At 39.8% G+C, this 26,963-nt stretch overlaps 1 protein-coding gene across 14 annotated transcripts in view; it reads right to left on the reverse strand.

Annotated features, from left to right (window-relative positions):
• The window catches only part of PTPRK (protein tyrosine phosphatase receptor type K), a 400,600-nt gene that overhangs the window by 166,493 nt on the left and 207,144 nt on the right, over positions 1-26,963 (reverse strand). For all 14 annotated transcript variants that reach the window (XM_056566508.1, XM_056566504.1, XM_056566511.1 and 11 more), the window contains exon 7: positions 10,715-11,008. In XM_056566508.1, coding sequence (XP_056422483.1) covers positions 10,715-11,008 — 294 coding nt within the window. The remainder of the gene's footprint in view (positions 1-10,714; positions 11,009-26,963) is intronic.

Genomic DNA, 26,963 nt, shown 5'->3' on the forward strand with positions numbered 1-26,963 from the left:
AGCTGCTAGTTTTTTTTTTTTTTTAACTATTATGTTCCCTATAAGTCTATATTATTAATAATTCACAATAAAAGTTTTTTTAAGGGTGGGTGCACTAAAAGGGGTTTTGCACCCCCACCTGGAATTGCCTCCAGGCGAGGGGTTTGGTATTGTGTTCATTGACTTTAATGGGCACCAGTTTCAGGCCAAGATTAGGGCTGCATGGTGCATTATTACTGCTGTCAAAAACTGATTGAAATCTTGATACAAACAAGAGTGAGCAGAACGTACCATTTCTATTACATAATGGTAGATAACACAGGATCATATCAATCCTTTACCGTAAAAGTCAATGGTGGTTGCTGACTTTGTTGAATGATAGTAACCAATTACAGCTCATCTTTCATTTCTCTGAAATAAATAAAACTGGGCCAATCTATTGTGCAGCAAATAAACATTATCAGCTGCACAACGCCCAAGCAGATGATGTGTGGCCAACAACAATGAAGTCAAGGGCCACACGAGCGAGTCAATGACAGATCACTCCTCCTCCCATTAACCTGGGTAAAAGGGCCTTTAGTCTACACTTCACTGGGAAGAGTTGTTAAGCTTAAACAGTGCAAAATACATTTTCACTTCAGCTGTGTGTTGTTGCCTTCCACTTATATTCACCAACAGAAAGGAATATTCTACTGATTGATTGCAGATCATGGAGAGAATCACATGTGACATCTGTTTGCTTTACACTTCTGGCAGCAGTTGGCTTTTGGAAGCATTAGGTAACCTGTAAATAAACTGAACAATGAAATAACACCCCCACTTCTAACTGTAGAGGTCCAAATCATGTCCAATTATACTGAGCACTGCACACACTGTGGCCACATCTTGCATAATAACTGAAGTCATTTACACAGGGGTCAAGCAGGAAGGTGAGATGTAGGCTGCTAATACAATTACTCTGCTGATTACCCCTCTAATGGCTTTTATGGTGTCTTCCGCAGTCCTTTCTAGGAGACTTGTACAAAACATTATCCCATTAATCTGGCAAACCAGAAAAAGTAGGTTTGATCTCTGTCTCAGGTCTGTTTATTAGATCAAGCCTAATACTAGTGATAAAATGTAACCCTTTCCATACAAAGAGTATACATCCACAGCTTTTAGAACATATTTGCTTTCTAGACATTATATCATTTTTAAATGTCAAATAACCATTTAAAAGATGTTTCAGAACTTTCAGAAGTTCCATTTAATATAAATCTACCTGGTGGTAAATCTACCATGGACATTTAAATGGGCACTCTCATTAAAGTAAACTTTTTTGATCATTTAGATTATTAAAAACTAAAAATCTTTCTAATATATTTCTTTAAAAAAAAAAAAATTGTTTTACCATTTTTTTTTATATTCTTTGAAATCCTAGCCACTAGGTGTCTCCCTTCTCGGTCCAGGATGGCAAGCGCAGTCCTCGTGTGCTCGCCTAATTTAAATATCCCCGCCCCCTGCATCTCTCGCTTCTTCTTCAGTACCATTCATCCCGCCTAGCCCACTTCCTCCCTAACTGGAACACTGCTGACTGAGCCGGCTGAGAAGCCTGTAAAAAAAAAAGGGGGGGGGGGGGGGGCAGGATGAGTCACGGACAGATGCTGGACAGATTTAGGGACAGATTAGTTTATGATAGGTACTCTGGTGTTCTCTGGTCCCCATGTAGTGTTAGACCCTTACTCAGCCCCCACATGTGGCCCCATATTTAGATAAACAAAAACCTCTCTCTCTCATAGCATGCAGCAGAGATGCTGCCTCCACTGGTCCCAGCTGCTGATATTCTCTCAGCTGTGCATGCATCATAATGACCCGAAAAGCTGAAGGTGGTGCTTGGCCGGGATCTGGACTGGCCCTTGTTACACTACTGCTGCCTATTATAGGCAACATCACAGTGCAACATCAGTGTTTCAGGAGAGCACTGGTGAACATAGGCAGCAAGGCTAGTGTGGCCAATCCCAATTGTGGTTCCTATTGATATGCCACCCAGGGGCGTGGTTGGTCTGTACACCCAGTGCAACATTTGTGTCCTCTTAGAGTAGAAAATTAGATATTCCGAGGAAGAGAGGGAAAAAAAAGAGACAGAGAGAGAAGGTTTTAAACAGCAAACCATGATTCCACACAGACACAAAATAGTTTTAAATCCCATGCCCTATTGTTAAATTACATTCCTTTTGTCAACAATCTTCATCCAGTCTCTGTGCTTAAGCTAAAACACTAGTAAACCATGTATGCCAGGAACAAGTTGCCCATTTTTCTGCTAACATCATTTCAGCAAAAATGTTTTGGCTTTTTTTCAGTTCTGCACTGCCTGCACATAAGTGGGTGGAACTTGTTGTGAAAGGCAAGGCCCCCCACTATCATTCTTATCTGAAAGCCATAACTTTTCATTTTTCTAATGATACAGCCAAGTAGTGAGTAAACATTATGGTATGGGTCATCGCGATAGCGATTACAATCACAACCTTTATGTTTTTTTTTATAACAAAACAATAATAAAGTTGTCAATATAACATGTATGCCCTTGTGATTGTGAAGCCTCTTAGATGCGGTGGTAACTACAGACCTCTGTGACTAAGAGTTTAGTGCAGGTGGCCAAGGTGTAGGTCTGCCACTGACGCAGGGCCTGGGACACAGAGGGGGGGGGGAAGGGGTCACACCCAGCTAGCTAATTTAGAATCCAGGACACTTGTTCCCTATCCCCAGTTGAGCAAGCACCTTTTTCTGCTTTATGCGCACACTTTTTAAATCTTCCTCTCAAGGTCTACCCTGATGCAATGCAGCCGCGATGACATCACTCAGCATTGTGGAGGAAGAAGGACACAGACAGGCTGTACGGCAGAAGAGGTTGCTGCGTCAGGTAAGGTAAGCATAAAGTTTTTTTTTTGTTCTGTTTTTTCTTTTATTCAGGCATCTTGAGAGAAGGGGAGGCTTTGGTTACCTACAAAGCTACCTACCTACCTGGTTTCCTACAAAGCTACCCAGCTACCTACCTGGATATATCTACATAACCAGCTAGTTACCTACCTTGCTTTCAACTTCCCTTGCTACCTACATACCTTACTGGCTAGCTCCTCCTCATGGTGGAAGAAGCACTAGGTACGTCTCTAGGCAGAGTCGCATATGTGTGCAGGGCTGATGAAAACGACATTGTAACACGAATCAGACTTTGCTTAGCTATATTTAGGTTACATTACAGACAATGATTTGCTGTTCTGCTTTCTCTTCCATTCCTGCAGCCTTATAATAGGGACATAAAAGTAAACTTCAGAAAGTGCTGCACACTTCAAACACACACATCCAGCAGCAGCGCTCACAGACCAGGACTGCTTTGCATAAAACAAGAAAACAAGGTGGCACTTTGAGCATTAATCAAATGCTATTTAGCATAAGAGAGATGAAAGAAGCCAAGTGCTGTATAATTACACTCGCAGAAATGAAAATACTAATAATTGAGAGGCAAGGCAATGACAAAATTTAACCCCTAAAATGGGGCACTCTGCAGAAAACAAAAATGGGACAGATTTGCAAATTGATAAAACCTATAAAAACACCACAAGACAGCCCTAAAAATTACAAAAGGTCTGTGCCACATATATCTAACAGGCTCAAAATACACCTAAGGGTCAGTTCACAGTTCCGCAGTAACCATGTACGTGGACCACACATTTTCTTGTAAAAAACAGCAAAGCATCCAATAGGAATAAAGCAAAATGGATTATCTGTTAAAATCCAATTTTATTTTCAACAAAGAATCTTCATGAAAATTGTCACTGCGGTGTGAACCAAAAATGAGACTTAACCGGGGTGTTCACATAGTACTGGGGGAACATGACTAGTCAGTCCAAGCTATCATACACATGCTTCCCTGTAGCTTTGGAAATGTCAAGTCTGATGCAAGCCGATTATAACCGTGCATTATTACTAAAAATCTGCCCCAATGTGTCATGTATGACCATAAAAGCAATAAGGTGATATTACAAAGTTGATAAGATTTAGTCAGCAAATTTGAATCCACCCATGGGTTGTGTCTGTCCGAACCAGTCTGCTCCAGTAGCTCTAATGTTCCACTTACATCAGTGACAAATTATCCAATACTTTATCAAACAGCCAATCATAACAGCCGTTTGTGGCAGCATAAACATTAATCTGTGTCTGTCTAATAAACATAGAACAAAAACTACAGGTCAATTCTTTTTGTGACAAAAAGGAGATTTTTAGGGGATTAAAAAAAAAACACTATTTTGTAAAGTTTTCTTCTTAGAAAAAGGGAAAAAAAATGTAAGATAGCAGTGAACTGAGGAATCGTTCAACCTGGAATATACAAAACAGGATCTCATGTGGCGGCTGGGGCTTTCTTTTTACACCAAAAATACAAAAAGGTTAGAATTTCAACAGAAGAAGAAAGAGGTTCAGGTAAAGTACAGCTATTTAAGTTTTGGACAGTGTGAACTGGTGACCCTTTTACTTTTGAGTTAACCTAAAATAGTGTGGAAGCCCAGCAGGTACCAGAACAGCGCTGTATAATAGATCAATGTTTAACATGCTACAGCAACAACAATGAAAGAGGTAACGAGTGCTAACTAGGCAGAGCCAAGAATACTATGTGATTCCCAGAGGACGCTCAAAGAGGAAGCGATACTTTCTCATAAATACAAATTAGTAAGAGGAAATAATCGTACAGTAGTATATCCTGAAATCTCCCCAGCACAGGGCAAGGCTCCAAACGCAAAAAGGCCACTTCGAGGGAAATCACATCTTTTCACATATGAAATGCCACAAAATCCTTATTATATTTTTTTCTGTAAGAACTAGGTATATAGATGCCAAGTATTTGTCAGCCAAACCTCTGAAGCTGTATAATTGGTCTGATTAGCCTTTCGAAAGTCTTTAATAACAATGATTTCCTGCAGCTATTATTTATTTCAAGGCATTGACAGAAAGTATATTTCTCACCAGGCATATAACAGTCTAAAAAATTAGCATAGGCTTTGTGCAGTGCATAGGTGTCACAGAAGGTGATAACTTTCTGCATTCTAGTTCCACTTTCCAAACAAAACAAAAAAAAGCAATGCTAGACACAAGATCCACTTTGTCATGGAAAGAAACAAAAAGGGGTACTAAACAAACAAAAAAAAACATAAACCCTTCAACTTCCCTCCCCCCTCTTACCCAATGCCTCCAGTATCGCTACCCTGGCCTCTGCTGTGATCTTTTACCTCGTGCCAAGGTTTGACACATCCAACTGCTGCTCATTTAATCATTGGCCATTGCAGCGTCCAACCTCAGCCAGTGATTGGCTGAGCAGCAAAGTGACATACTGAGCCCCGGCACTAAGGAAAAGATTGCAGTAGAGACTGAGACAACAATACCATAGACACTAAGGGAGTGGCAGGAGGCAAGTCAAGGTATTTATTTATTTTTTGTTATTTCAGAATAGAATGATACAGACAAGGTCTAATGACCAGAACAAAAAAACAACATAGATCCATAAAATGCCTTGAGTTTGGGCCAGTAGACTATAGCTAGGCTGGGGCCTACTTCTGTATAACAATAGTCTGAAAATGGTCTAATATCCATACCAGTTGTACATTGCCATATTGCTTTCTACTGACTTGACGAGGTATATGAATCTACAGTGTATAAAGTCACATATCCTCACTATGGCACTTCGGACATCACTATATTGAGCCTGTATTAGCAATCCTATATGTTTTTTTCCAGGTAGACGGGTGTGCTGCAGGCCACTATGACAGTGCATACAAGGCGTAGAACAACTATGAAACATAATACACAAGGTCAACAATTGTGGGCACTGCTACATCGGTCAAGGTCATTTATTGGGGCTTCTCCTCATTGTCGCACAGCAACAATACCAAACAACTCTGCCCATAAAAGTAAATGAAAGAGAGCAAAGCCTGAATGGTGTATTGAGCTATGACAGCAGCTTCTCAATTAGACAGAGAACTCTGCAAGGTGGTTGGAAAAAATAAAGCTAGAGATTCATAACATAGATTGCTTGGCATTGTCATGCTGAGGAAGGGAAGAGCGGGGGGAGGCCGGGGATGCTTCATTATTTTGTTTAGCTCACCATCTGACTTGGCTGAGCTGTTTTAATCTCAGAATTTCCATACACTATGTGATTTAAATGCTGATCGTGCCACATTTAATTGTCAGTTCTGTGATGTGACCTGACAAAACAAGTATTTGAAGTACTGCTTAGAATAGCTGCTTAGCTAAAGACAGCCACGCTCCACTCAGAAATTCAAATGCCAATTCCACTTAAACCATCCTCCTGAGTAGGAAAATGCTTTAGTCTTGCTGACCCTCGGCAGCGGGGTTATCTTATAATAATTCAGCTTCTGCACTCTCATTACTCTAACAATGTGAGGCGCAGAGAAGTGATTCTAAGGAAAACCACAGTATAGCTATGTAAAGTTAACATATGCAGTCCTCGGTCAGGAGCTAAGAAGAACTCATTTGATCAGCTTAACTCCACCCTGTATTCTTCACTAGTGCCCCTATTCTTTAATATATTGTAATGCATATTTGTTAAACTATAATGTCAAGGACAGGCAGAGGTCCTACTAGAATTCCTTCAAGAAATGTGGGGAACATTTGCATACAATTACATGTAAAAAGAAAGCACAAAGACAACTTGATAGAATAACTAAGCCTCAGAAATTAATAAGTGGATATGACCAGAAGTCATATGTAAACCGGCTGCATTTGGGAGAAAGATGTAACAATAACTATTACAATTGTCTGAAATCAGTAAGAAAGTAATGGCCAATTAATGTGTTGGGCTCTGTTTACATCCGCGTCATGGCTTCCATTAACAGTAGAAGCCACAGTGCTCTGCTGATTCTGTCATACTATGGACCCTGCTGACTATAATAATAAGGTCCGTTGAGTTCCATTGACATGTCTGTCATTTTAATGATAACCACCCCCCCCCCCCCAAAAAAAAAAAAAAAAAAAAAAAAAAAAAAAAAAAGAAAGAAAATAAAATTCTGCCCAAATCCCAGACACCAAAATAAAATAACAGAAGCAGAAAAATCACAGTTTATGTCAACATTCTCCCCCCCCCCCCCCACCCAAAGTATGTTCCATCTGTGAGTGCACCAAGGGCACAAGGATGACAGCTCTTTCATGGAAATTAAAAGGATGGTAAAATCCTTCTTTCATGAAAAATACATACTTGTAAATAGTAATAAAAGGAACACTGAACAGATTCATGCTACTCAAACCACAAGTACCATAAAACACTGACAAAATGAACTATGATTCACACTAAACAACTCGACTATGATTACCCTGAAGTTGTACAGTGGTTCAGAGTGAATTACAGATTTTGGTAGGAAAGTCGGTCAGTGCTTCACGCTGCATGAAACTACAGACAGGATCCCTCTAAGGGTATGTTCACAAACTCCTTTATGTATGCAGTGCATTCCTGTTGTACACTGACATCCTAGTGGTCTCTGTCACACTGTTTAAGCATTCCTGTTGTACACTGACATCCTAGTGGTCTCTGTCACACTGTTTAAGCATTCCTGTTGTACACTGACATCCTAGTGGTCTCTGTCACACTGTTTAAGCATTCCTGTTGTACACTGACATCCTAGTGGTCTCTGTCACACTGTTTACGCATTCCTTCCTTTAGTTTTCTGAAATACTTATCTTTATTTTAGATGAAGTAGTACAGAGATCTTAGGGTAAATTACGCACACCTCTGAGTCATCCATATTAGGCTGAATTCACATAACATTTTATGTATACACTGCAGGTATATGTTGCCGCCACATACCCGAACACAATGGGCCTTTTGTTTAAAAAGGATACTCTGGTGGAAATTTTTATTTTAATTTTTTTAAATTTAAATCAACTGGCGCCAGAAAGTTAAACAGATTTGTAAAATACTTCTATAAAAAAAAAATCGTAATCCTTTCAGGATTTATCAGCTGCTGTATACTACGAGGAAGTTCTATTCTTTTTGAATCTCTTTTCTGTCTGACCACAGTGCTTTCTGCTGACATCTCTGTCAATGTCAGGAACGGTCCAGAGCAGGAGAGGTTTGCTTTTGGGATTTGCTCCTACTCTGGACAGTTCCTGACATGGACAGAGGTGTCAGCAGAAAGCACTGTGGTCAGACAGAAAATAACAACTCAACTTCCTGTAGATCATACAGCAGCTGATAAGTACTGAAAGGGTTAAGATTTTTAAAAATAAGTAATTTACAAATCTGTTTACATTTCTGGCACCAATTGATTTCAAAATTTTTTTTTCCACTGGAGCACCCCTTTAAATGAGGCCAACATAGTCTAATAGTGACCTAATTTACCACACAGAAAATTCAGGAAATAGTTTAATAGTAACTATGTTTGGTGGATTAACCCCTTAATGACCACGGACGTAAATGTACATCCTGGTTTGGCGTCCTGTGTATAACCGCACACATCAGAGTGGTGCTCGCATCATTTCCGCCATTAATCCCTCAGATGCCGTTATCAGTACAGATCACGGCATCTGCGGCAATGCGCATGTTAAAATAGATGATCGGATTGCCGTGGGCGCTGTAATGGCAGCCGGATGTCCCCTCACCTGCCTCCGTCCGTCTCCCAGTGTCTCCTGCTCTGGTCTGCGATCAAGCAAAAGATAGCCAATAATACTGATCAGTGCTATGCCCTATGCATAGCACTTAACAGTATTAGCAATCAAATGTTTGCTATAGATAGTCCCCTATGGGGACATAAAAATTTTAAAGGATAAAAATCTCCTCCCCCAATAAAAACGAAAATTGTCCGTTTTTCCCATTTTACTCCCAAAATATTTTTTTATAAACATATTTGGTATCGCCGTGTTCGTAAATGTCCGAACTATCAAAATATAATGATCCCGTAGGGTGAACGGCATAAATGTAAAAAATTAAATAAAAAAGTCCAAAAATGCTTCTTTTTTGTCACATTTTATTTTAAAAAAATTTATAAAAAAATTATCTAAAAGTTTTATATATGAAAGTGTGGTATCCATAAAAAGTACAGATGATGGTGCAAAAAATGAGCCCTCATACCGCCCTATATACAGAAAAATTAAAACGTTATAGGTGGTCAAAATAGGGCAACTTTAGATTACTGATTTTGTACAAAAAGTTTTATATTTTATTTAAGCGGTACAAAAATATAAAGGTATCTAGCCATGGGTATCATTTTAATCGTATTGACCCACAGAAAAAAGAACACGTCATTTTTACCGTAAAGTGTAAAATGTGAAAATGAAATTTTCTCCCTAAAAAAATATTTTTTTGGGTTCGCCGTACATTTTATGGTAAAATGAGAGGTTTCATTATAAAGATAGTTAAACAGATTTGTAAATTACATCCATTAAAAAATCTTAATCCTTCCAATAATTATCAGCTGCTGAAGTTGAGTTGTTCTTTTCTGTCTGGCAACAGTGCTCTCTGCTTGTCTCGGGAACTGTCCAGAGTTAAAGAGGTTTGCTATGGGGATTTGCTTCTACTCTGGACAGTTCTTGAGACAGGTGTCCTCAGAGAGCACTTAGACAGAAAAGAACAACTCAACTTCAGCAGCTCATAAGTACTGAAAGGATTAAGGTTTTTTAATAGAAGTAATAGAAGCCAGTTGAGATATATTTTTTTTTTAAAGTTATTTTTTCCTGCATAACCCCTTTAAAGTCAATGGGCCACACAAGCAACATGTCATGGTACACATCAGCAAACCTTTTTGACCAGCTTCCTGGCATATAGCTACAGAGTAGGTATAAAATGTGTTGGGATCTCAGCCTGTTACAGACTATGCTAATCTTTCTACAAAGTTTACTCCTGTATAACTGTTTGTTGCAGTTCCTTGTTTGTCACAAATTATCTACATGCTCCTTTGTTCCTTTCTGAAACAAATAAAACATTTAAAACTAAAAAGGAAAAGTATGGGAAATAAGGTCTTGTTTTTCTGCTGAATATACTGCAAGAAAAATCATCCAACACAAAACACTGGTTCAGTGATTGCCTTTTACTTACCATTAAACTCACTCTAGCTTTATACACCCTTTGAATGTACACATACCTAAAAGTGTTACTGAATTATCATATAGGTTCCAGCAGAATCCAAGGGATCGCTGGAGAAAAGGATACTTGTCTGGGCACCAGCTTTCAGAGAACCAATTAATAGAGATCAATCACAGATATTTAGAAGCAGAGATTACTTTATTGCATTAGTGACAGCACGATTATAAGGGCATTTTCACTCTTCCAGGTATGACCTGAGAAAGAGGGGATATGTCCCTCAAGAGGAGTTGTCACTAATGCAATAAAGTAATTGCTGCTTTCAAACATCCATAACTGATCTCAGTTAATTGATCCACAGCCGGCTGGTGCCCAGACAAGTATCCTTTTTCTCCAGTGATCCCTCGGATTCTGCAGGAACCTCTGCTCCAGACAGACAGTCTTTCAATGTCCCTCCTTGAGTTGCGGCTGCATATGGAAAGCCTCTGGAATCCTTTGGTCTGAGATCTGGCATCGCTACATGACCATTCCAATTTTTACACTTGCAAGGTAACATCATAAGGAATGTACATTTCTTCCTCACCTATGCACCAATTGCTACCAAGTTACGGCACATAGAGTGCCTACATGTTCCAATTTTTTTATTTTGCATATAAATAACCATATAGGCAGACTTACCTGCACACTTGGTCCTTGTAATCAGGGGTGGCCCTGGCTGTCCTGTGCCACCTTCTCCAGGTCTTGTGAGTAGTACTCTAATCTCATATTCTGTATCTGGATCCAGATGCCAGAGCTTGTAGGTTGGTGCATTCACTGCATGTGTTTCTGTCCATGTACCAGTGGTCATCCTATATTCCACTTCCTTCAGTATAATCGGCCCATCACCAATAATAGAATTGGCATTCAGTTGAATAAGAAGATAAGTTGGTCCAACACCTAGGAGCTGTGGAGGGGCAATTGGTCGTGGTGGCTCTGAGGGGAGAAAAAAATTAAAACAAGCTTAATGTAAAATAACAAAAGGCTTAAATACAAAACTTTAAAGGTGTGAAAAGCAGTTATTAAAAATGTTTGAGCAATGCTTACATGTATACAGAGAACCCAAATGACCAGATGCAGACTTTGAGAAAATCAAAGTAAGGTTTCCATTTAAAAGGTGTTTTTTTTGTGCACAAATATGTTTGTTATAGGCCTCTAGGTGCAGAAAGAAACAAAAAAGACGACCTACTACTTTTCCAAGATGCCCAACAATGGTGTTCTGAAAGCTTCCGGTCTGACTGCTGTCCTCTTCCACCTGCTTCTGACAACATGTATCTCAAGCAGGAACTGCCTGATCAGCCTACAACTGGGCTGAGTGGTAAGTTCCTTCCATTGAAAGCAGGAGGAAGAGGACAGCAGTAGGACCAAAAGACTTCAGTAAGCACTCTCCAGCAAATTCTATGTGTCTGAAGTGTCAATCACAGAGCAAGATCCCTCCCTGCTGAAAAAGGCAGATAAGAACATCTCTAAGAATATGGAAGAAAAAAAAAAAAAAGATTATATTACAGTTAAAACTAGTTTTTAGTTAAAACTAGTTTCCCCTAGTGATAACTAAATTTTGACTGAATGTCTTTGTGGAAACTAGTATTACTAGTATTGGCTGCTTTTCCCCAGTGAAAACTAGTTTTGACTGAACGTCTGTGAAAACTAGAATTGACTTTCTCTTCCTAGTTAAAACCAGTTTTTACTGAATGCCTGTGTTGAAACAGCAGCTTTTACTAAACACCTTCATACAAACTAGAATATTTACTGAACGTCTTCGTACAAACTAGAATTTACTGCTAATCAAAAACTGAATGTCAATTGAAATTGTTTTAAAGTACAGAAAACTAGTTTTAACAAAATTACTCCGCTCAGAGGCCAAAGTTCATCAAGCTTACACGTGGTGCTTGAGAATGATTTTTATTGGTTGAGCGACCTCACCTGACTTGTGGTGGGTGACAATGCCACCTACGCATACCCGTGTACCCCTCTGCTAAGCACACTCATGCAGGTTGACCACGCTGCCTCCACATAATCACGTACCGCCCACATCGCTCTTGCATACCGGGGTACCTCTCCGCTAAGCACCAAAAAAAAAAATTTGGATATGCTGTACATCTTGGCAAAACAAAAGTTTTTCTAATATACTTCTTTAAAATTTTTAAAGAAACTCTTTGAAAATCGCGTCACTAGATATCCCTATGCCTCCTGTGATATTGACAAGCCCTGCAGCAGCATCAGCTTGTCCACGAGTCATGGACAAGAGATGGCTGATCGACAAAGCTGTGGATGAGAATAGCGTTCTGCTGTGCTTGCTCCCGGCCTGTCACTTTGCCTGGGGGAGCATGTGGCTGCCAGGAGCGAGCATGCATGAATTTACAGCATCAGTGCTAGTAGCCTCTGAGGATCGCAGCACAAGGCCAGGAGTTCAGAAACTTTTATGGAACTTCACATCAAGGGAAACCATTATATTTTTCTGTAACTATTTCTATTAGGTTTCTTCCCCCCCCCTTTTTCTTTCTTTTCTGTGGTGGCAAAGTTCGGCACAGGGGAAAAACAGCTGATCGGATGTAGGATATTACGAAGCTACGAGCAGTGCAGGACTTTACAAGATATGTGTCTTCTGTAATATGCTGACAGCCAGGGGTGTCACTAGATTAAAACATTCGGGGCCTGTTCCCGAAATGAAAAGACAAGTGGCCCAAATGTCAGCTGCTGAGTCCATATATATGAGTGTTTCCCAAGCAGGGTGCCCCCAGCTGTTGCAAAACAACATCTCCCAGCATTCTCAGATAGTCAAAGGTTGTCCGGGTATGCTTGGAGTTGTAGTTTTGAAACACCTGCTTGGGAAACACTGCCATACACTCAGCAATTTTGGCCTGTCACGTACGTCATGGAAGGGTTTTTCAGACAGGGGGAAAAGAAAAAAAGAGCCACAGGAGGTATGTTGGAAGGGAGGGTGGTGGCGAAATTGCTGCCTGCTATGGTGGAACTGTTGCCTACAATGGGGGAACTGCTACCTGCTATGAGAGAACTGCTGCCAACTATGGAGGAACTGCTGTCTAATGTGGGGAGCAATCTACTACCCACAAGCTATTTTGGAGACTAACTGCCAAGCTAAAAGGGGGGCTACCTATTACCTACATAGCTTATATGAGGGTTTTCATTTATGGGACAGCTATCTGGGGGATTTACTTTTACATTCATTATTTTATTATTATTATTTTTTTGTATATAAAAAAAAGCCCTTCCCTAATAAAAACCTGTGACATGACATTTTAAATATTGTTATTGGCGAGTACTTAAAAAAAAAAAAAAATAAAAAAAAAAAAAAAAGGATCGGTACTCGGTCTTAAGAAAAATGGTATCGGGACATCCCTAATAGCTGGATTTATTTGGCATGACTCTCTCTCTTACAAGTAGAGAATTTCAAATCTAGAAAAATACAAAAAAAAAACACTGCATGTATCAACAATATATACTACTAATATAAAGTACAATATGTCACACAAAAAAAAACACCTAAAGCCAAAAAAAAAAAAATTTAAAAAAAAAACAACAATTCAAGTTTTCACAAAGGCACACATTCTAGTTTGTACGAAGACGTTCAGTAAATATTCTAGTTTGTACTAAGGTGTTCAGTAAATATTCTAGTTTGTACAAAGGAGTTTAGTAAAAACCAGTGTTTCAACAAAGGCATTCAGTAAAAACTGGTTTTAACTAGGAAAAAGCAGTCAATTTTTGTTTTCACAAGGCGTTCAGTCAAAACTAGTTTTCACTGGGGAAAAAAGGTCAATACTAGTTTTCACAAAGGCATTTAGTCAAAACTAGTTTTCACTAGAGAAAACTAGTTTTAACTAAAAACTAGTTTTAACTAACATATTCATATATAAATAGCAAAAATTGCACACAGATATTGAGGTATACAAAAGTCTTAATACAGCTAATAAAATACAGCTGTGTGTGTGTGTGTGTGTGTGTGTGTGTGTGTCATGGCCGTAAATGTAAAAGTATTTCTCACCACAGAAAAGGATTGCAGTAACATGTTTTGCTATACACATTTTTTTCCCTTTGTGTGTATTGGAACTAAACCAAAAAAGGAGAAAAAAAAAGAAGCTAATTGGACATAATGTCACACAAAACTCCAAAAATGGTCTGGACATAATTATTGGCACCCTTTCAAAATTGTGGAAAAATAAGATGGTTTCAAGCATGTAATGCTAATTTAAACTCACATGGGGCAAGTAACAGGCATGGGCAATATAAAAATCACAACTGAATGCAGATAAAAAGGAGAGAAGTTCACTTAGTCTTTGCATTGTGTCTGTGTGTGCCACACTAAGCATGGACAACACAAAGATGAGAAGAGAAGTGTCTGAGGAATTGAGAACCAAAAATTGTGGAAAAATATCAACAATCTCAAGGTTACAAGTCCATCTCCAGAGATCTAGATTTGCCTTTGTACACTGTGTACAAAATTATCAAGAAGTTTGCAACCCATGGCACTGCAGCTAATCTCCCTGGGCATGGATGGAAGAGAAAAATTGATGAAAGGTGTCAAGCAGGATAGTCCGGATGGTGGATAAGTAGCCCCAAACAAGTTCCAAATATATTCAAGCTGTCCTGCAGGCTCAGGGAGCATCAGTGTCAGCATTAACTATCTGTTGATATTTAAATGAAACGCTATGGCAGGAGACCCAGGAGGACCCCACTGCTGACACACAGACATAAAAAAGCAACACTACATTTTGCCAAAATGAACTTGAGTAAGCCAAAATCCTTCTGGGAAAATGTCTTGTGGACAGATGATACCAAGATAGAGCTTTTTGGTAAAGCATATCATTCTACTGTTTACTGAAAACGGAATGAGGTCCACAAAGAAAAGAACACCGTACCTACAGTGAAATATGCTGGAGGTTCAATGATGTTTTGGGGTTGCTTTGCTGCCTTTGGCACTGGGTGCCTTGAACGTGTGCAAGACATCATGAAATCTGAGGATTACAAACTGATTTTGGGTCGCACTGTACAGCCCAGTGTCAGAAAGTTGGGTTTGCGTCTGAGATCTTGGGTCTTCCAGCAGGACAATGAACCCAAACGTACATTAAGAAGCACCCAGAAATGGATGGCAACAAAGCGCTGGAGAGTACTAAAGTGGCCAGTAATGAGTCCAGATCTAAATCCCATTGAACACCTGTGGAGAGATCTTAAAATTGCTGTTGGGAAAAGGCGCCCTTCCAATAAGAGAGACCTGGAGCAGTTTGCAAAGGAAGAGTGGTCCAACATTCCGGCTGAGAGGTGTAAGAAGCTTATTGATGGTTATAGGAAGAGACTGATTTCAGCTATTTTTTTCCAAATCGTGTGCAACCAAATTTTGAGTTAAGGGTGCCAATAATTTTGTCCAGCCCATTTTTTGAGTTTGGTGTGACATTTTGTCCAATTTGCTTTTTTCCTCCCTTTTTTGGTTTAGTTCCAATACACACAAAGGGAATAAACATGTGTATAGCAAAACACGTGTTACTGCAATCCTTTTCTGTGAGAAATACTTAATTTTCTTGAAAAATTTCAGGGGTGCCAACATTTATGGCCATGAATATATATACATCTCACATTAGTGCCATAAAAAAAACCTTTAACTGCAGCACTACTAAAGGAGAAGTGAAGTACTGCAAAGTGTTCACTGAAGTCAATGGGTTGTCTGTGGTCCCCAAGAGACCCTTGGCATAACCACTGTCGACTGAATATCCTGAACAGAAAAGTTCAGTGTGGATCCAGGTTTAGCGTCCTTTAAAATGCAAAACAAACTTTTGTGGATAACTACCCTGTGAAATAGGACCTTCACACACTCAGCAAATCATCAAGATTTCCATTCACTGACTTCAAACAGAAATCTTGAAACCATGAAGAATTGACAAAGCATATAGGAAAATTACAGTACTTTATACAGTGAAAAACTTCATTTACTGAAACCTAGAATAACCCATTAAAAGTTGTTTGAGAAAGAACTTCTAGTAGAGAAAAGTCAATGCTCCGTAAATATGCCATTTCTGTAGATAATGGACTATGAACAAAAATGTTGACTTTGTTGTGGAAAGTCACAAGGTCTATGCATTGTCAAGAATGTAAAGCAAACTCTAATCAAATTGGCACCATTTCCTTTTAAGTGATTTGCGTCTTTAGTATAAAAAAAAAAAATATATATAAATATATATATATATATGCCATATGTATAACTACTGTAGAAAGTAACAATGCAAATTCACTGTTCAGACATCCTATAACATATTGTATCGTATTAGTTTTGAAGACATATTGTAAAATGGGGCAAAATAGTCACAATAAATAATATTATTCAGCTGATTATAGAACAGTTCGTCCAGACCATTCAGGAAAAAACACACCTCAACCATGCAACATATTAAAAGTGCAATAGTAATCTTCGTAGCAACATACCAAATCTATGTAGCTACTAGATTATTGTCAATGTGAATAAGGACACAATTAGAAATCAATAGAGGACTAAATAAATGCAAAGCTTTGCAGAGTAGCAGCCACAAGCTGTACCAAATATAAGAAGCTTGGCACAGTGGAAGAAAGGCTTGTGCGTCTAGAGACTAGCACTAAAGGCTTCATATTGAGTTCTGTACACAAGTGAATGCCTATAAAGGACAAGAGCTGCATCCTGCCGCTTGCCAAGACTAGCTACAATGGTGTGTTCACTGGCCAAAATAAATATCCTGAATAAACTTGAGCAGATCAAGGCTCCAGGGAACTTTATTTTAGGAGCACAAAGGAACAATTTCTACAAAGACAATTTGTGTGGGATGTAATGTGGATGGTGAGACATGGACTGCCTGGATGCAGCAGAGGGGAGAGGATCCTCCAATGCATATCATAGAGAACAAGATTTTAAATAAGAAAATAAATGGAAGAAAGGGAGGAGGGGGGATAAGGACAGGAGGACAACAGACTTCCTCTTTGCATGGCAGATGGCTCAAGTATTCAGCAGCATATCAGAAAGTTGAACATTAACAGCATGTACAAAAATGTTTTGCTTATACTGCATGTCACATTTAACAGGTCAAAAAGGGGTTCTCTAGGAGAGCAAACATAGGGTTCTCTTGATGGAAGGACCCCTTCGAGCATTTTACACAAAGATATTCTAATGTGAACAATTGTTCCAGTGATCAAACATTCCCAATTATGGTCCAGTGTCAACATAGTATGATAGGCAAGAATATTCTACCAACCACAAATATATTGTTTGTTGTTGATAGAATCTTTCTTCATGGTCTTAGTAGAGGAGCCAAGAGGAAAGAAAAGTGTTCGAAGGGTGGAAGCAATACGATTATTGTTACGACACATGTCAATTTAATGTTAATTATTTTCTGTACTAATATAGGTGCAAACTTTTACACCAAAAGGTCCGCCACTGCTGAGTATACCAACTACATTATCCATCAACCTTTTTGTTTTACTTTTGTTGCTAAGAATTATTTATTTGTTTATTTTTTATAATGACAAAGAAGCTGAATAATCACATGCCTACAGTTATAACCTAGACATTAAGATGGATACACAGCTGTAATCTTGATCATGTGGGATACCGATTTCTTACAGCATCTATTAGTTAGGAATGAAGTTTAAGTTTCAAGCAAGCTTAAACTATAAGATTCTGTCAACCATGAAAATGAATTTCAAACAGTGTGCCGAGAGACCGCCTGACCCTATGGTCACAGTCAAGGCTTCTCTGTCCTCCTAACAAGGCACAGCCTTTCCTGCAGTGATTACACAGGAGTGATGGGAAATCTTTGCGCTTACTAACAGGATTGTTTAAATTCCTTCTTCGTTGACACAGACCTGATCCAAATTACCTGTGTCACATGCTACTCTAAGCAAGACTTAGCGGCAGACAAGAAAGCAGAAGTGTCATTTTTATCTCACAAGATCACGCTGTAAGATTTCTACAATAATAAAAGCTTGAAGCTTTAAAAAAAAAAAAAAAAAGTTTAAAAAAAAAAAAACATCAACACACCCACATAACATTAAACCCTTAACTGTAGCTAAACAAGCAGCTAGTATCAGTGTAGAAGCTCCGTATGTAATTATTTAGCCACTTCTCTTCCCTTCTAATTTCTTGTAGGATATTAAAAAGTAGCTGAATAATCCATTAATTTCTATTAAGTGTCAGTCTGTATAATATACAATATTCATTACATTTACTGCATACTGCTGTAGAGGGTACAAATCCTCTCTGTACACATTTTGTCGAGAAGCCCCCGAGAATAGGCAAGTGATTATTTAGAAATTTCTGGGATCTTATAAATTATGTATACATTTTAATCAGTTGGCGATATAACAAGAAATTGTTCAGAAAGCTTCCTTAATATTCCTTATTATATGAACACAAAAACCAATCCCAGCCCTGAAAGGCCCAAGTGTTGAATACTCCCAAAGGTCCTCTAGATGTCTGCTTGAATACAAAACAAATCACAACAGTCCTAATAATCTCCAGTTAAGAATTAACACAATATGTTGTGAAAATCTTATTTTTTTTTGTGGTTTTCCTTCTGTACAATTTTATTGTGCTATTCTATTGTCTGTATAAGGTAGAACCTAAAGAACGTATCTTATTATAATTGTGTAGTGATGCTGCTTTACAAATGTGTGTGCTTTTACACTCCAACCCCTTAACAGGCAATCTGGAGCAAGGTATGCTACTAGGAAAGTGGGCGGTCACCGCTGCTTAGTTCTCAATGGAGGGACCGGTTCATGCCCCATTGGGAGAAGTAGTGTCCCTCCCCCTTGACAGTCTATAGGCATAATTTTTTAGTCTTTACCCATGCTCTACCCAGGGTGTCAACCTGAGGTTCTCTCCATGGAGAGCTGAGCAGTGGTGACCTCCCAGTTGACTGTCTAGGCCCAGATTAGCATAATGGGTGTCCAACCTAATGGCACTGATTTCTAATGATGATAATGGTTCAAGTCTGTTTTAAGGGTTTGACTATAATGGAATGCCAGGAATTTCCAAAATAAACTTATTCGGTATGATTTCCACAAATCATGTCTAGTAATGCTTTTTGAATGCATCTCATTTAGTATATTTTGCATATGTAGTGCTAAAAGACCTAAAATATGGCTACTGTAAACAATGGATTACACTGCGGTCCATTTGCTCACACTGATGCTCACCACCAAATAATCGGTTTATAGAATGAAGACCCGATTTCTCAGAAGGGCTTGCCAAAACAGGACAACCTAATGAAGCACACAGCCCTATTAGAAAAATTAAGGGGAAAGGTACGTAAGGCATGGCAAGAAAGCATGTTCTTATTACCTACAAATATAAGAAACAGGTTTTCACAAAGAATGCTTTTTCATAGGAGAAAAAATAACTCTGGGAATATTTCCTCAAGTAATTTTGTTTGCAATTAACACTTCTGGCAGAGCTCCCTGTATAAGCAAGTCACACATCCCTGATGAATTCGATTTTCATATGATAGATCAAATATCTGGCTTTTCCTGTATTTTGCCAACGTGTAAACAGGAATGTCAAATGATATTTTATTAAAATGATGGAATCGTCTCCAGCATAACATAGCTAGAAATAGTGCCGTCTGCATATGGCAATAAATAAATTGTAGCAATAATTTGCCATGGTACAAATAAATGTGTACTAGTACAATTCACAAAAAAAAATTTAAGAAAACTGATTTACACAAATGCTATGTCTATAAATCTATACATCCACTATAGATAACCAAGACTAAAGTCTAACTATGCCTCATATTCAAATACACTTTAAAAATAGTGCTCTTTGACAACATAACCTTAAGTTCTATTTATTACATATGTGCTATAACTTCAGTTCATAAAACAGACAGAACGGATCCCATTGACTTTGAATGAGGTCTGTCGGTTCTCTTTAGATGTCCGTTATTTACTAGGATTTTAGCAGAGGAAAAAAATGGACATGCAGGATCCTTTTTTCCCTCTAAAAATTAAATAATCCCCTACTGAATATTCCCACAATGCTTTCCTTCAGTAAGGGTCCTCTGATGCCATACCAATGATCAGCTTCTATATTGGTAAATATAAAAAGAGTTGGGGTAGTAAGAAACACATAGCAGGATGTTTCTTCTACAAAAAGGGGGTTCTTAGACTGGCAGACTGGTAAAGTGAGAACACACTCACTTTATGATGGCCAAGAAATGACTATTGAACAGCAGTTATTGTAAATGGAGTTCGGTATAACACTGACACTTTTTTATAAAAAGGGCAAAGGAAGAACAGCACTGCTTCTCGTGGCTTTTGGAACTCCAGAGGTTAAGCAAAAAAGACGTGTCTTTGAACTGTATAAGTACTACAACTACAAATCCACCAGATTTCCATGCATACAGCTGCTGGAAGCATTTAATCTTTGTGACATGCCACTTACTGGCTGCTTGAAGTGCTGAAATTGGAATTATTTCACACTAGAAACTGCTAACTTCTGCATACCGAATTTCCTATACTATGCATCACTGTGGCATTTTGTTCACCGTGATTTGAAACCGCGAGACAATCATTTTTAGTTTCCCCTTTATGTAATAGGCAGAAGCATAGACTTTCCTCCAGTCAGCACTAGTCGTAACCACGGCAAAGTCCACATGACAAGCAAGAAAATGATGAAATTAAAGAAGTACTCTAACATTTAAAATAACTCATGGAGTGCTGAGATGTTATATATAGTAATTATACTCATTGAATTGTTTTATTTGGACAAAAGTACAACTAAACTAATTCTTACATAAATATGTTCACAGCTCGAGATGAGGCAATGATGGGTGTACTGCTGCCAAGCTGCTATTCCAAATCCATCACGTCTAGCAGTCTGGTCACTAGACACCCAATGCATAACAATAACTTTGGTGTTTCCAGCCCTTCATAGCAACTAGTCTCTTAAAGGGGTACTCCACTGGAAAACTTTATTTTTTATTTTTTATCAACTGGTGCCAGAAAGTTAAAACATACTGACTTCTATTTAAAAATAATAATCCTTCCAGTACTTATCAGCTGCTGTTATGATCCATAGGAAGTTCTTTTCTTTTTGAATTTCCTTTCTGTCTGACCACAGTGCTCTCTGCTGACACCTCTGTCCATTATAGCAATATCAAGGAAAAGAGACTGCACTCACTATAGGCAACAGGGCTTTATTACAGCATTCCAGGTAACAAAAACAGGTGGATGGAGGGAGGCGGGGGACATACATCAGGACAGGCTGTTTCACGCCTTAAACGGCGCTTCTTCAAGCTAGTATCATGATACCAGCGTGAAGAAGTGCCGTTTCAGGCGTGAAACAGCCTGTCCTGGTGTACGTCCCCCGCCTCCCTCCATCCACCTGTTTTTGTTACCTGGAATGCTGTAATAAAGCCCTGTTGCCTATGGTGAGTGCAATCTCTTTTCCTTGATATTGCATACATTGTTCTACATATGGACTTTGCATCTCCTATAATTGGCACTCCTACAGGGTTACACATGCACTCCACCACTGCTCCACATCACTGACATCGTGGCCTTAGTACTGTTAGTGCCGGGTCATTCTACACCTTGTTGCATATTATCTGTCCACTATAGGAATTGTCCAGAGTACAAACAAATCCCCATAGCAAACTTCTCCTGCTTTGGACAGTTCCTAAAATGGACAGAGGTGTCAGCATAGAGCACCGTCGTCAGACAAAGGAAATTTAAAAAAAAAAAGAAAATAACTTCCTGTGGAAAGTATAGCAGCTGATAAATACGGGAAGGATTAAGATTTTTAAATAGAAGTAATTTACAAATTTGTGTAACTTTGTGTAATAGGCAGAAGCATAGACTTTCCTCCAGTCAGCACTAGTCGTAACCACGGCAAAGTCCACATGACAAGCAAGAAAATGATGAAATTAAAGAAGTACTCTAACATTTAAAATAACTCATGGAGTGCTGAGATGTTATATATAGTAATTATACTCATTGAATTGTTTTATTTGGACAAAAGTACAACTAAACTAATTCTTACATAAATATGTTCACAGCTCGAGATGAGGCAATGATGGGTGTACTGCTGCCAAGCTGCTATTCCAAATCCATCACGTCTAGCAGTCTGGTCACTAGACACCCAATGCATAACAATAACTTTGGTGTTTCCAGCCCTTCATAGCAACTAGTCTCTTAAAGGGGTACTCCACTGGAAAACTTTATTTTTTATTTTTTATCAACTGGTGCCAGAAAGTTAAAACATACTGACTTCTATTTAAAAATAATAATCCTTCCAGTACTTATCAGCTGCTGTTATGATCCATAGGAAGTTCTTTTCTTTTTGAATTTCCTTTCTGTCTGACCACAGTGCTCTCTGCTGACACCTCTGTCCATTATAGCAATATCAAGGAAAAGAGACTGCACTCACTATAGGCAACAGGGCTTTATTACAGCATTCCAGGTAACAAAAACAGGTGGATGGAGGGAGGCGGGGGACATACATCAGGACAGGCTGTTTCACGCCTTAAACGGCGCTTCTTCAAGCTAGTATCATGATACCAGCGTGAAGAAGTGCCGTTTCAGGCGTGAAACAGCCTGTCCTGGTGTACGTCCCCCGCCTCCCTCCATCCACCTGTTTTTGTTACCTGGAATGCTGTAATAAAGCCCTGTTGCCTATGGTGAGTGCAATCTCTTTTCCTTGATATTGCATACATTGTTCTACATATGGACTTTGCATCTCCTATAATTGGCACTCCTACAGGGTTACACATGCACTCCACCACTGCTCCACATCACTGACATCGTGGCCTTAGTACTGTTAGTGCCGGGTCATTCTACACCTTGTTGCATATTATCTGTCCACTATAGGAATTGTCCAGAGTACAAACAAATCCCCATAGCAAACTTCTCCTGCTTTGGACAGTTCCTAAAATGGACAGAGGTGTCAGCATAGAGCACCGTCGTCAGACAAAGGAAATTTAAAAAAAAAAAGAAAATAACTTCCTGTGGAAAGTATAGCAGCTGATAAATACGGGAAGGATTAAGATTTTTAAATAGAAGTAATTTACAAATTTGTGTAACTTTCTGGCACTAGTGGATTTAAAAAAAAAAAATGTTTTCCAGTGGAGTACCCCTTTAACCCCTTAAGGACCGAGCCCTTTTTCACCTTAAGGACCAGAGCATTTTTTGCAATTCTGACCACTGTCACTTTAAACATTAATAACAGTTTTTTCGTGACCTATTCTACTTTAACTTAGTGGTAAAATTTTATGGTAACTTGCATCTTTTCTTGGTGAAAAATCCCCAAATTTGATGAAAAAAATGAAAATTTTGCATTTTTCTAACTTTGAAGCTGTCTGCTTGTAAGGAAAATGGATATTCAAAATATATATTTTTTTGGGTTCACATATACAATATGTCTACTTTATGTTTGCATCATAAAATTTATGAGTTTTTACTTTTGGAAGACACCAGAGGGCTTCAAAGTTCAGCAGCAATTTTGAAATTTTTCACAAAATTTTCAAACTCGCTATTTTTCATGGACCAGTTCAGGTTTGAAGTGGATTTGAAGGGTCTTCATATTAAAAATATCCCATAAAAGACCCCATTATAAAAACTACACCCCCCCAAAGTATTCAAAATGACATTCAGTAAGTCTATTAACCCTTTAGGTGTTTCACAGGAATAGCAGCAAAGTGAAGGAGAAAATTCAAAATCTTCATTTTTTACATTCGCATGTTCTTGTAGACCCAATTTTTGAATTTTTGCAAGTGGTAAAAAGGAGAAAATTTTTACTTGTATTTGAAACCCAATTTCTCTCGAGTAAGCACATACCTCATATGTCTATGTAAAGTGTTCGGCGGGCGCAGTAGAGGGCTCAGAAGGGAAGGAGCGACAAATGGTTTTTGGGGGGCATGTCACCTTTAGCAAGCCCCTATAGTGCCAGGACAGCAAAAAAAAAAACACATGGCATACCATTTTGGAAACTAGACCCCTCAGGGAACGTAATAAGGGGTAAAGTGAACCTTAATACCCTACAGGTGTTTCACGACTTTTGCATATGTAAAAAAGATATTTTTATTTTACCTAAAATGCTTGGTTTCCCAAAAATTTTACATTTTTAAAAAGGGTAATAGCAGAAAATACCCCCCAAAATTTGAAACCCAATGTCTCCCGATTCAGAAAACACCCCATATGGGGGTGAAAATTGCTCTGCTGGCGCACTACAGGTCTCAGAATAGAAGGAGTCACATTTGGCTTTTTGAAAGCAAATTTTGCTCTGGGGGCATGCCGCATTTAGGAAGCCCCTATGGTGCCAGAACAGCAAAAAAAAAAAACACATGGCATACCATTTTGGAAACTAGAACCCTCGGGGAATGTAACAAGGGGTAATGTGAACCTTAATATCCTACAGGTGTTTCACGACTTTTGCATATGTGAAAAAATTATTATTTTTTTTAGCTAAAATGCTTGGTTTCCCAAAAATTTTTCATTTTTAAAAAGGGTAATAGCAGAAAATACCCCCCAAAATTTGAAGCCCAATTTCTCCTGAGTACGGCGATACCCCATATGTGGCCCTAAACTGTTGCCTTGAAATACGACAGAGCTCCAAAGTGAGAGCGCCATGCGCATTTGAGGCCTATATTAGGGACTTGCATAGGGGTGGACAAAGGGGTATTCTACGCCAGTGATTCCCAAACAGGGTGCCTCCAGCTGTTGCAAAACTCCCAGCATGCCTAGACAGTCAGTGGCTATCTGGCAATACTGGGAGTAGTTGTTTTGCAACAGCTGGCGGCTCCGTTCTGGAAACAGTAGCGTACCAGACGTTTGTCATTTTTATTGGGGAGGGGGGCTGTGTAGGGGTATGTATATATGTAGTGTTTTTTACTTTTTATTTTATTTTGTGTTAGTGTAGTGTAGTGTTTTTAGGGTACAGTCGCACGGGCGGGGATTTCACAGTAGTTTCCCGCTGGCAGTTTGAGCAGCGGCAGAAAATTTGCCGCAGCTCAAACTTGCAGCGGGATACTTACTGTAATCCTCCGCCCATGTGAGTGTACCCTGTACGTTCACATTGGGGGGGGGGGGGGGGGGGGGGAAGAAACATCCAGCTGTTGCAAAACTACAACTCCCAGCATGTACGGTCTATCAGTGCATGCTGGGAGTTGTAGTTTTGCAACAGCTGGAGACACACAGGTTGTGAAACACCGAGTTTGGTAACAAACTCAGTGTTTTGCAACCAGTGTGCCTTCAGCTGTTGCAAAAGCTACAACCCCCAGCATGTACGGACAGCGGAAGAGCATGCTGGGTCTTGTAGTTATGCAACAGCCGGAGGCATACTACATTGGCTGGGGATGCTGGGGATTGTAGTTATGCAACAGCTGGAGACACACTGGTTTGCTACTTAACTCAGTGTGCCTTCAGCTGTTGCAAAACTACAACTCTCAGCAGTCGCCGACAGCAAACGGGCATGTTGGGAGTTGTAGTTATGCAACCACCAGATGCACCACTACAACTCCCAGCATGCACTTTAGCTGATTGTGCAAGCTGGGAGTTGTAGTTATACAACAGCTGAAGGTACACTTTTCCATAGAAAGAATGTGCCTCCAGCTGTTGCAAAACTACAAGTCCCTGCATGCCCATAAGGGCATGCTGGGAGTTGTGGTGGTCTGCCTCCTGCTGTTGCATAACTACAGCTCCCAGTATGCCCTTTTTGCATGCTGGGAGCTGCTGCTAAGCAACAGCAGGAGGCTGTCACTCACCTCCTGCTGCTGCTCAGGGAACAGGTCAGTCCCGCCGCCGTCGCTCCTGGGGCCCCGATCCCAACATGGACGCCGGGGATCGGGGTCCCCAGCACCCGGGGTCTTCTGCCTGCACCCGCTCACGTCCTCCGGAAGAGGGGTGGAGCGGGTTGCGGGAGTGACACCCGCAGCAGGCGACCTGATTGGTCGGCTGGGAATCCGGCCGACGAATCAGGGTGATCGTGAGGTGGCACCAGTGCCACCTCACCCCTGCTGGCCCTGGCTGTTCGGGGCCGTCTCTGACGGCCCCGATCAGCCAGTAATTCCGGGTCATCGGGTCACTGGAGACCCGATTGACCCGGAATCCGCCGCAGATCGCTGGACTGAATTGTCCAGCGATCTGTGGCAATCGCCGACATGGGGGGACATAATGACCCCCCTGGGCGATATGCCGGGATGCCTGCTGAACGATTTCAGCAGGCATCCGGCCCCGGCTCCCCTCCGGCTAGCGGCGGGGGCCGGAAATGCTCAGGGCGTATCCATACGCCCTAGTTCCTTAAGGACTTGGAAACGGGGGCGTATGGATAAGCCCTATGTCCTTAAAGGGTTAACCAAGGCCTTCACCTCAGGACTGTCAGTACAGCTACATTTATTTTGGCATGGCACCAGGAAAGCTTATCATCCTACTCATGAAAAGTTTCACCCAAAGTAATTTTTTTTTTTTTTTTATTGTAACATGGTCAACAGCCAACATATAGCGTACACTGTGGGTGCATGAGTATAATGCAAATGTAACCTAAACTGAGTGGATCAAGTCATGAACCACACCAGTGCTTATCAGCTGCTGGAGAAAACAGTGTCGTTCTTTTACAGCCAGACAAAGTGCTCCCTGATGCCACCTCTGTTCATGTCAGCAACTGTTCATGACATGGACAGAGGTGGCAGTAGGGAGCACTATGTCAGATTGGAAAAAACACTACTTCCTTCTGAGCATCCGGCATCTGACAAGAAATGCATAGTTTACATTTATTTTTATTTTTTTTAAAGTGGAGGTAATTTACAAATGGGTATTTGTATTTTCTGGCATTAAACAATTTTTCAAGCATTAACGGTAATTGATAGGTCTAGGTTTTAACATTTTTCTTGGCCATCTGTGGTGAATGCTACAACTGCCGCAT

The sequence above is a fragment of the Hyla sarda genome, chromosome 3 (assembly GCF_029499605.1).
Source record: "Hyla sarda isolate aHylSar1 chromosome 3, aHylSar1.hap1, whole genome shotgun sequence".
Taxonomy (NCBI): domain Eukaryota; kingdom Metazoa; phylum Chordata; class Amphibia; order Anura; family Hylidae; genus Hyla; species Hyla sarda.